The 11,049-nt window shown below is 50.8% G+C and overlaps 1 protein-coding gene across 1 annotated transcript in view; it reads left to right on the top strand.

Moving 5' to 3' along the window:
- The window catches only part of WDR76 (WD repeat domain 76), a 10,798-nt gene extending 559 nt beyond the window's left edge, over nt 1–10,239 (top strand). Inside the window, exons 2-13 of the mRNA XM_014952689.1 lie at nt 12–203; nt 980–1,072; nt 1,980–2,035; nt 3,209–3,329; nt 4,102–4,203; nt 4,293–4,336; nt 4,422–4,575; nt 5,540–5,692; nt 6,403–6,614; nt 7,088–7,240; nt 9,225–9,278; nt 9,970–10,239. Coding sequence (XP_014808175.1) covers nt 12–203; nt 980–1,072; nt 1,980–2,035; nt 3,209–3,329; nt 4,102–4,203; nt 4,293–4,336; nt 4,422–4,575; nt 5,540–5,692; nt 6,403–6,614; nt 7,088–7,240; nt 9,225–9,278; nt 9,970–10,228 — 1,593 coding nt within the window. The 3' untranslated portion in view covers nt 10,229–10,239. The remainder of the gene's footprint in view (nt 1–11; nt 204–979; nt 1,073–1,979; nt 2,036–3,208; nt 3,330–4,101; nt 4,204–4,292; nt 4,337–4,421; nt 4,576–5,539; nt 5,693–6,402; nt 6,615–7,087; nt 7,241–9,224; nt 9,279–9,969) is intronic.
- The last annotated feature ends 810 nt before the right edge of the window (nt 10,240–11,049 follow it).

Genomic DNA, 11,049 nt, shown 5'->3' with positions numbered 1-11,049 from the left:
GCCTGCCCCAGAAACGGCTGCTGGGCGCCGGCGGGACGGCGGAGGGCAGCGCCCCGGCCGGCAAGAGGCTGCGCCCGGAGCCTGGCCCGCCGACACCGGCCCCCGCCTCGCCCCCCGCCCCGGGCAGCCCGGAGGAGAACGGCCGGGACGGCGCTTGGGACGCGGAGAGCGACGGGAGCGACGCGGGGACGGAGGCTCCTGCGGTGAGTCCCGGCGCGGGCCCCGTCCCTGGGGCTGTGGGCTCCGTGGGCGCGGACAGGAGGGGACGGACGGGGGCTGGGGTTCCCGAGGTGCCCGTGGGTGAGGTTTGTAGAAGAGCCGTTTGAAGCATCTCTCGGCACAAACGTTCCTCCCGTTTCCCCCTGACCTCCCCACCTGGCAGTGTAGAGCTTTGCTTCACCCTTTGGATGTCTGAGGGATGAAACACAGCGCTCCTGATGTCAGCCCGAGTAGCTAAAACCCAGCAGCAAAAGCCTCGGTGTGCTCTTGTGCTGTCAATAACCCTCTTCCAGGCGTTTTTACAGAGGGATGCAGTCGTAAGATAGGAAAGTTTTGTCAAGGTTCATTCATATTTAAATCATTGTTTCGACTTGTCAAGTCCACCTGCTCCTCTGTGGAAAGTGAAATGATCTGAGGCTGTAAGGCCTTGATGTGCAGGATTTGCCGTGTTGCTGAAGTTTTAAGTTGTTCATTGATTCACTTCAGAGTTTTCATTCTGCTGAGATTTTGATGAACTGACCCTTTTTGTAGAATTAATGCCAGCAGGAGGTTGTATAATGCGAGGTAGGACCTGTGTGGACAAGTTTGGGCGTTGATACAGGATCACCCCGGTTTGTACAGCGTGGTTTTATTACGAGTCTGTCGAACCACTTCTGAATAATTTAGTCAATCAATGTACAGACTCACTTCCCAGAAGCCTGGGACATCTTGTGTGCCACGTAATTGTGCGATTAAGAGTAATTGGCTTTTCTTTTTGTAGGATGGACACTCGCAGTTATCAGCTTACGAAAGGAAAAGACTGAAGAACATTACAGAAAATGCCAAATTCTTCGCTGCTTTAAAGCTGCATGAGGTTTGTGCAGATTCTAAGTAGCTTCAAAATAGGCTTTCTCAAGTGTGATGGTAATTGTGCTGGCATCCCTCTGGTTGTGAAACCCCCCCCCCCCAACAGTGACGTGTGTGAGGAAAGCCCCGAAGTGTCCTGAGCCATCAGGACTGCCCTGACTGGGTAAAAAATTCGGGGGAGGGGGTGTTGTTTTGCTGGTTGTCTTTACCCAAAGAGGGGAGGTCGCTGGTTAAACTCACACCAAGTGCAGAGAGCAGAGCTGCACGGACACGGCGTTCCCAGTGGCAGCACCCAGTGCCCGTGGTGGCTGCGCTGCCCACCCAGCCCGGCCCAGGAGGTGACCCTGGGGTGAAACGCTCTCGTGAAGGTGCTCGTGTGAGTGTGGGACGTGCACTGCCCTGCTGGCTTGTGTAACACGTGCCCCCACCCCTGCTCTGCGCCCGCCTTCCCGCCCAGGGCGTTGGGCTCCTGTGTCTGAGATGCAGCTGGTTATCTGAGGCAGGGCACCGGGTGGGGGGGCTGGGGCTGGCGGGGGCTCCGCTCACCCCCCTCGTGCCAGAGACACCCTCGGGGGGGCCTGCGCTGCTGGTGCCTTCCCCCTCCCGGCTGGTCATCAGAATTCTTTCCACCTTGGAGAAATTGTCTGGAAAGCTCAGGTCACAGGATTCCAAGTGCTGTCTGTCACATGAGTAGATCCAAACCTCTGCCCTTCTTTCCGTACTCTTTCATTCTATTATTTTTATTTTTTTATTGCAGCCTTTAGATAATTATATTTCATACAGGTTGATCTCTTATGCTTGTTATATATATTTTAATCTATTTTTTTATTGCAGCCTTTAGATAATTATATTTCATACAGGTTGATCTCTTATGCTTGTTATATATATTTTAATCTTTTTTTTCCTCTTTTAAGTCAGCTGCAAGACTTCACCAGATTGCAACTAAAAGACAATCTCATGTCACCAAAAGGTAAAATAACTTTATATGAGATTTTTATCACCGTTTTATTTGTTGTGTGTTTGCCCTTTTAGCGCTTCCCTCTACACGTACCTGATAGTGGGAAGAGGGAGAGCTAGTGAGGAGTCTCCCTATAAACTAAGCAGGAATAACTGATTAGCTTGAGCTGTGTGACTTCAGGAACAGGTAACTCCTCTTGGTGGTGCCTCTCCTCTGCCGGCCTTTGGAAAGAGAATGACAGCAGTAATATTTTCTCCCCCAAATTACAGAATATATTCTTTTTTGTGATATTTGTATTAAGGTACTTCAAGCTCATTTCTTTTTTCTGGTGATATTTTTGCATGATGGCTAAAGAAAGAAATGTTAAATGATGAAAACAAATGATGGGAAAAGGCTTGGGAAAGAAAGAGGGAGGGGGGAAACTAGGTGCAGGGGGGAGAGTAACCAATTAGTGCAGAGGAAGAGACATTTGGCAGCGCCAGAACAGCGCCAGGCAGAGCAGCAAAACGAGCTTTGGTACAACCCAGAGGGAGATACGTGATGAAAGGAAGTGGGAAAAGATGACTAGATCAATGAATGGAAGGATGAATTATAAATAAGGAGGACTGGGGAGAAAAGTGACAGTGGCAGGATGTATTACAAGCAAAACAAAGATGCTGTACATACACAGGCAGTGGGAAGTGCTCTCCTGGGGATGGGGGGCTGCGGGCAGACCTCCCGCAGCGGGGGGGAGCCAGCTGGGCTGGGGGGCTGGGAGCCCCTCTGGAGCCTGCTGCTTGCACGCAGGGGGCTCGTGTTATTCCCCTGTGTCTCTAATTCGGCGCCAGAACAGCACCAGGCAGAGCAGCAAAACGAGCTTGGGTACAACCCAGAGGGAGATACGTGATGAAAGGAAGTGGGAAAAGATGACTAGATCAATGAATGGAAGGATGAATTATAAATAAGGAGGACTGGGGAGAAAAGTGACAGTGGCAGGATGTATTACAAGCAAAACAAAGATGCTGTACATACACAGGCAGTGGGAAGTGCTCTCCTGGGGATGGGGGGCTGCGGGCAGACCTCCCGCAGCGGGGGGGAGCCAGCTGGGCTGGGGGGCTGGGAGCCCCTCTGGAGCCTGCTGCTTGCACGCAGGGGGCTCGTGTTATTCCCCTGTGTCTGTAATGTGAAATGTATTAATTGTTCTAGGGCTAAGCCCAAGAAGGCAGAAGATGAGACGGTGCGGCGAAGGTCTATGCGCTTGCAAAGAGTGGAGCCATCAGGAATTCCCGTGGCAGAGGTGGCAGCCCAGCTGGGAGCAGAGGAATATGTGAGATGGGGAAGGGTTAGAGGAGGGGTGTGTGTGTGTGTGTGTGTTTATACACAGCTTTATAGAAATGCTGCTGGCTGATAACACGTCAGTTGTTTATAATAAGCTGAGCTTGTTGTAAAAGCCTTTAGACGTTTGGAAAGGTGCATTATAGCCTGGCAATAAGAAAAGGTAAATTCTTGCAACCTCGAGTCGCAGCCTCCCCACACGTTGGTCCGTGTGCAGTGACTCTGATGAAATGGGGCGGTTTGGGATGATCAGAAGGGGCCTGAGGTAAAACATTACGCATCTTTCAACAGCCCATAGATTTGAGCCGCTTTAAATTCAGAGTTTTATTACTCTGTTTTAATGTTATTTCACTGTAACTTCTGATCTAGTTTATTTTCCTTTGCAATATTTACTACCTCTTTGAAGCAGTTATATAGCAGTAAGTAAACATTCTATTGCTCTGAGAGATGGGAGTTTAAATCTTCTGCGGTGCTGTAGGACGCAGCTAAATCTCCAGTGTGGTTCCTGAAGATGAGCTGTGCTGGGTGTCAGAGAGGAGAGCAAAAACCAGGGGGGAGCTGTTTGTCTTCCCTGTTGTGTTTAGCAAAGTTCTGTTTATCTTGTTAATAACATTTGATGCAAACTTTGTTGTTGTTATGTTTATTTCTGGTGTTATCATAGGTGTGTTCCACACATCAGAACATCCGGTGTGTGGAAAGTAACAATTTGCTGTGCTTGTAATTTTAGTTGATTTGAGTTACAGAAATTGCTCCTGTCCTTCCAGCCTCAGGTTCCTGCCGGTCCATTGCCCATGGTTCCAGAAGGTGAGACAGAGAACAGTAAATTGTCAGAGGAATTACTGACTACGTGGATGAGAATAAGCGAGGTAGTACTGCTGAGTTATTTTGGGATAAAGTCATTTACCTTGGGTTCTAAGGAATCTAATTCTGATAAGTATTTCCTCTCTGTCTGTAGATGAAAGCTGAGGATCCCGCAGAGCACACGTGTGACATGAAAAGGTAACCTGAAACAGCAGCTAGAAACCGGGTGTGGGCTTGTTCTCCTCCTTCCTTGAATAACTGAGGTGTTAATGACGCTCTGTAGGTACCAGGACAGCCTGAGCAGCATGGTCCTCAGCCCAGAGAACGTGAAAAAGGTGGTGAAGTATCGAGTGTGTTCGATGGCCATCCACCCTTCCCAGAGCCTCCTCTTTGTGGCCGCGGGGGACAAGACCGGGCAGGTCGGGCTCTGGAACGTGGTGAGTTGTTGGGGCCTTGGGAGTGGGTGCTGGGGGGTTGTTGGGGCCTTGGGAGTGGGTGCTGGGGGGTTGTTGGGGGGCTCTGTTGGCTGCAGGATGGGAGCAGGGGGCACGGCCCGGGGCGTTAGTTTGTCAGGCTCGCGGTTATATTTTAGGCTTTCCCCATTCTCACGGGTAACAGCAGGGTGTCTGTTGGGCTGAAGCTCAGCAGAATCGCTTGAAAGGTCTGTCTGGTCCTTGGCAAGGCCAGGTTTGATGGGAGGAAAGGTTGCACTGGTAACTTTTGGGGGCGGAGCGGAAGAAAATGGATCACGGGCTGAAACAATATTATCGGTGAGGGTTAAAATTCCAAGTGACCAGTGAGAAATTTGGATTCTAATTCCAGTACCCTTGGAGCAGTACCACAGCTGGGTTTTGGAGAGTGAGCTGACATGGATGCTGCAGTGTTGGTTTTTTGAGCTTGTACAGATTTTGGGAAGGTGCAGGGGGTCGCTGTGTGTGCCAGGCAGCAGGGATGGAATTGCTGTGCCGGTGTATATATGCTGGCACCTATTTACTTACATTGTCTGAAAAATAGCTTAGCACTTGGTGTTTTGAAAACTTTTGAGGGCTTTGTGGATAAAGTGCACTTTAATTAGAGCAGAAAATGGCAGCTCTTCCTAATTGGGAAACAGAATTCTGAAACAGAGTAAACTTTTAGTGCTCTTTTGAGCTAAATTTGAGCTCTCCCCCGCAGAGGTGAAACCCCTTTGCTCCGGTACAATGTTTGCCTGGGCCCCCGGGTGGGCTTGTGGCTTGTCACCTGTGCTGGCCACACGTCAGGCACCCACTGCCACCTCCTGTGGTTCTCCAGGGCAGGGCGAGAACGTTGGGAAAGCAGAGACTGCTTTGAGAGCTGCAGTAATTAACAGAAATGACCACGGTGATCAGTGTCTGTGTCCATCGAGTCTCGGTTGTTTTCCAGAGCTGCACGTCGGATGAAGGGGCACACGTCTTTGTCCCACACAGCTCCTCAGTCACCTGCATGAAGTTTTCTCCCTGTAACCCCGCTCACCTGCTGTCCCTGAGCACGGAGTCCCTGCGCTGCGGGGACGTCTCGAGGGCCGTCTTCGATGAGGTGAGTGTTCCCCCGGCCCAGGAGCCTCCTGGGGTCTGCTGCTGGGGGCTCTTGGGCTCCTTCTGCCCAGGCTGTTACTTGTTGGTTGGTTTGTTAACAAGAAAGTTCAAGATTTCCATTTCCACAAGGACAGATGTAGTAACCTTTAATTAGCATCATAAAAACGTGGAGATGCTTCTACTCAATAAAATGCAGTAACAGCTTGGGCACTCTCCATTTCCCTCCCGCAGAGGCAGTTGCAGTTATTGAATTTAAATTCACATCTTTGTACTTAAGCAATATGTGCATCTTTACAAAAGCAGGGTGTTCTAATGATGACAAACAAGAGCGATTTAAAGAACTATATTTTACCCAAAAAAAGGCCCCACCCAAATAAACCTTGTAAAACACCACAAAGCACGAGCTGACTGTGCTGTGGTCAGGCTTGCAGTGAGCAGGATGCTGCGAGTGTCTCCTGGTGAGCCAGGCAGCCACGGAGGAGCTTCACGGGGCTCACTCTGCTTGTCTTTTGACAGACAGATGTGCACTGATCAGCTCTCCCACGCTGGAAAGCAGAACAAGCTACAACACTTTAAAGTGCTTTTTCCCCAACCCTTCTCAGCGCCGTAGCTCTGGGGGGGTGTGGGCAGCGCCTGCCCTCGGTCGCTCAGGAATAACTCTGTGTATCGTGTCGAGCAGTTTCAGTTACATTGGACCTTTCCTCTGCCCAGATATGCAGAAGTGAAGATTTGTCTTCCTTTGACTTCTTGGAAGACAACGCCTGCAGTGCCCTAGTGGGGTTCTGGCACGGGGACGTGGCCGTGGTGGACAGACGGACGCCGGGAACGTCGTGGGAGCTCTCTGCGGACATCGGCTTCAAGAGAACCAGGACGGTCCATGTCCACCCCGTGAATAAACAGTATTTCCTCGCTGCTGGCTCAGTGTAGGTAGCTCAAACCCAGCTGCAGTTTCTGAGTGTTCTCAGGGTTGTCTCCCCGCCGATGGCTGAAACCAGCTGTGAATGGCACGGCTGGAGCAGGAGCAGCCCCTGATGAGGGGGGTTACAGTTACAGCCCCAGTTACAGCCAAAGCTTTCCTCATCCATTTAGAAAACAAGTTTTTTGTTCTTAGCAGGATTTTAAGTCTGACATACTCGTGACTTTGGCTTTTGGTAATGGGTACAAAATGGTCTTACGACAGGTGATGGTGTAGAGGGACTTTATTGAGCTGCTGGTTTGGGGTGGTTTTGGTGCTCTCACAATCCCGTGGAGCCTCTGGCAGTTGCAGTGACTGTGTGCTGCTGGGGGCAGCTCACATGGAACCTGCCGTGTCTCCAGCATGTTTTGGTGACCAGAACACACGAATATGAGCTCTTCACCCGTCACCTCCTGAGGTGCTGTGTGTGCTGTGTTGCAGGGATGTGTGCGTTTACGACATCCGGTACCTGAAGTCCAGTGGGAACAGGCCTGTGAGCTCCCTTGTGGGACACACCAAAAGCGTCGCTTCCGCCTATTTCTCTCCGGTGACGGGGAGCAGGGTGGTGTCGGTGTGCGCTGACGACAAGCTGAGGTACGGCCGGGGGGGTCATCTCTCTGGAAAATACCAACTGGTGGGGGTTTTAGTAGTATTTCTTGTCTGCTTGGTCCATCATCGAGAGCTTCCTGTCTCTATCGCCTCTTCTAAAAGTGATACTTACTGGCATGGTGTGATATTTTGAGTGGTTTTTCCTAATTCTCATTTTCCTGAAGAATATTTAACAGTGAACAGTGAAACATACAGGTGCTGTTGGCCATTAAAACAAACAAATAAACAAAAAAAAACCCCCCAAACAGCAAACCCCAAACCAACCAGTTAAAAACCTGGCTGGTGAATACAAAATGCTTAGAAACGTATTTTTAGCTGCTGGTAGTTAGAAGCCTGACAGTATTAGCTCTTTTGTAACTAGCTCCCACTTGTTAATTCAAACTGCTGTGAGCTGTGTTAGAGATGTAGTTTTTCTCTCTACTGGGTAGTTTTGTGCTCATACTTCAGGCAATCTATTGATGGGAATACCCCATTGCAGCTCTGTACGCACCACGTAGATGTTTTGGAGTCCCAAATTGTGCCAAAGAGCAGGTGTAAAACACAGCACCCAGCTCAGGCCAGGGTGAAAATCCAGCCTCTGCTCTACAGGCTGCGAGGGCTTTTAAACCCCAGGGTAACTGCAGGGATTCTGGAAAGAGCCCCAACGTGGTGGGGCTGTAACGGCATTCCCTGTTTTGTCTGGAAACTTGATTTTCTTTCTTCCCTCTCCACGCACCCAGGACAGAGATCTTTGGGGTGTGCTGCTGTAAACCTTGCTTTCCTGTGATTTAGCTACTGTAGATAATGGAAGGTCTGTTCTAGTCCACTTTGTTATGAAAATTGTAAATCCTTGGCACTAACAGAGCAAGTGTCGGAGTAGGGACTGGCTGTGAGTAAATCAGAATATTTTTACTCAAGGGAGAAACAGATACAGGATCATTCATTCGCTGCCTCCTCCAAAGAAAAAAGAGCAGCTTTTAACCCAGCAGCTCTTCAACTTCTTGCTGTAGCATTTTTGAGATCCTAAAAGTTTCTTGGGGGTGAAGGGGAGCCCGGAACGGGAGAGCTGTGATGGTTTGTGTCAGCCCAGCCCAGCCTGGGAGGGAGCCTTGGCCCTGGGGCTGTAGGTGGTGGGATTTCACTGGGGGCGAGTGGCCTCTTGTGTTTGTGTGGTGATGGAACGGAGACGACCCAGGGTGAGGGGGGCCTCCCCTCTGTCCCAGCCAGCCCTTCCTGTGCTGGTCTTAGAAATCACAGAAGGGTTTGGGTGGGACCTTAAGCCCCCCCAGTGCTACCCCCTGCCCCGGACAGGGACACCTCCCACCACACCAGGTTGCTCCAAACCCCCTCCAACCTGCTCTTGAACCCCTCCAGGGATGGGGCAGCCACAGCTTCTCTGGGCAACCTGGGCCAGGCTCTCACCACCCTCACACCAAAGAACTTCTGCCCCACGTCTCATCTCAGTCTCCCCTCTTTTAGGTTAAACGTTTCCCCCTCCTCAAAGGGCCTTCAGAAAGGATGACCTTCAATTCTAGCAAAGAGCAAATCCAATTAAAAACACAAATTTAACACTGGCAGTTGGGATGTTGGTGTTTGGGAGCTAATGTTGGGAGGAGAGAGCTGCCAGAACCTGCTCTTGAACCCCTCCAGGGATGGGGCAGCCACAGCTTCTCTGGGCAACCTGGGCCAGGCTCTCACCACCCTCACACCAAAGAACTTCTGCCCCACGTCTCATCTCAGTCTCCCCTCTTTTAGGTTAAACGTTTCCCCCTCCTCAAAGGGCCTTCAGAAAGGATGACCTTCAATTCTAGCAAAGAGCAAATCCAATTAAAAACACAAATTTAACACTGGCAGTTGGGATGTTGGTGCTTGGGAGCTGATGTCTGAGCCCTTTGTCACCACGTTGCAGACCCCCGTGAGATCTGACCTGCACAAGGGGCGTTGGGAGGAGAGAGCTGCCGGGTTTAACACACGTCCTTCTGTCTTCCAGGGTCTATGACACCTCTTCTTTGTCACCGACGGTCAGAGCTCTCAGTACCATCAGGTGAGTGGAGGTGCTGGGGCTGAGGACAGCCCGGGCTGTGGCTGTTTCCCTGGTGGGTGCCGTGGTCCCCAACAGCCCCAGGGTGACGGGAGCCAGAGCAGCCCCAGCACCCTCCAGCCTGGGAATTCACCCTCGTCCCCACGGGTGCCTTTTGTCCCTCACCACGGCTGGGGCACAGCCAGTGAGCCCGCAGGGGTGCTGTGATGGCCTCTGAACAGAAAAGTGTGTGGTTTGGGGAAAAATCTCAGCACTTGTAGAACCCCCTTGTGCTCCAGTGGGCGAGTCACCGCCGGGGTGGTTTCCTGAGGGGCTGGAACTAGCCCAGTGGCTGGCTTGGAAATTCCTAGTTTGTGGTTTATTGACAGGCTTGATGTGTGTTTGTCCTATTTTTACTGATGTGTGCAACCTTGAAGTATGACTGTTTTGATGAATAATCACATCAAAAAGCACCCTCTCCTTTATCCTCTTGCTCCATTTCCTTCTCCCCTCCCAGCCTGGTGGTCACTGGGGGGGTGTGAGCAGTGGGACCTGCCCAACGCCGGGGGTTTAGGAGGCGAGGAAATGGGTTTAAGCACCTATGACATTAATGATGATACTTAAAAATCCTGGCTGCAAGAAGAGGAAGGTTCATCTCTTTTTCTGTTTGTTTGTTTGTTTGTTTGTTTTCCCCCCACTGTCTGTGTCCCCGAAGACACAACAACAACACGGGGCGCTGGCTGACGCGGTTCCAGGCGGTGTGGGACCCCCGGCGGGAGGATTGCTTCGTGGTGGGCAGCCTGGCACGGCCCCGCCAGGTCGAGCTCTTCCGGGACACGGGGGAGCTGCTGCACGCCTTCTCCAGCCCCGACTGCCTCGGCTCCGTCTGCTCCATCAACGTGCTCCATCCCACCAAGAACATCCTGGTGGGCGGCAACTCCAGCGGCCGCCTTCACGTGTTCAAAGAAGAATAAAAGTGGCTCAGAGAGAGATTTTTTTTTTTTTTTTTTTCCTTTTTGCATTAAATTTGTTGAATCTCTATGAAGCTGTTTCTAAGCGAACTGCATTTTCTCAGGACAAGAGTATATTTTAAAACCTTTAAAATAAATCTTCTAAACTACGTTTGGCATTCTCTTCTTTGATTTAAAAAAAATAAATAAGAATTTAATCCTGCTTTGACAGTTGTACGAAAATAGAAGTATTTCCCCAATACTCAAGTCATTTTCCAAAACAAGAAAAACCCCTGGCTCAGGAGGGTACTTGCCCTGGGCCTGAGGCTCCAATTAATCATTTTCATTAGGGAATGTGAGGTGCTTGCTCTCTGCCCCCCACGTGGGGTTTTGGGGAGCAGGTGTTTGGGGTCTGTGTCCTCAGCAAAACATGTCCCTTAAGTGTCTGAGGGCTGGTTAAACCCCTCCTGGGGGCAGAAGGACAAGCACTGGGCGGGGGGGGGACTTGGTTTCTGGAGAAGCCCCATGGTTCTGAGCAGAACTGGGTGAGTTTTTGGGGTGCAGGGGGTGCAGGCTGGGGTGGAGGGCTGTGGTCCTGGGGCTCACTGGCCACAGCACCCATGAGCCCCCTCTGAGGGGGGCTGTGAGGGACCCCACTGGGACAGTGTGTCACTGGAGTGATGAACTGGTGCTGACAGTAACTCCTGAACAAAGCCCAGACCAGCGCTGGCGATCGTGATATTTAAATATTTATTTAAATTTAAAAATACTTCTCATGGCACCAATGATTTTTATGCTAACTAAGATACTGAGTATGTAGAAAAAGGTACATTTTGAAGGAAAAA

This window comes from Calidris pugnax, unplaced genomic scaffold (assembly GCF_001431845.1).
Source record: "Calidris pugnax isolate Ruff unplaced genomic scaffold, ASM143184v1 scaffold187, whole genome shotgun sequence".
Lineage (NCBI taxonomy): Eukaryota > Metazoa > Chordata > Aves > Charadriiformes > Scolopacidae > Calidris > Calidris pugnax.
The sequence above is the reverse complement of the archived record's forward strand: the minus strand, read 5'-3'. Positions and strand labels throughout refer to the sequence as shown.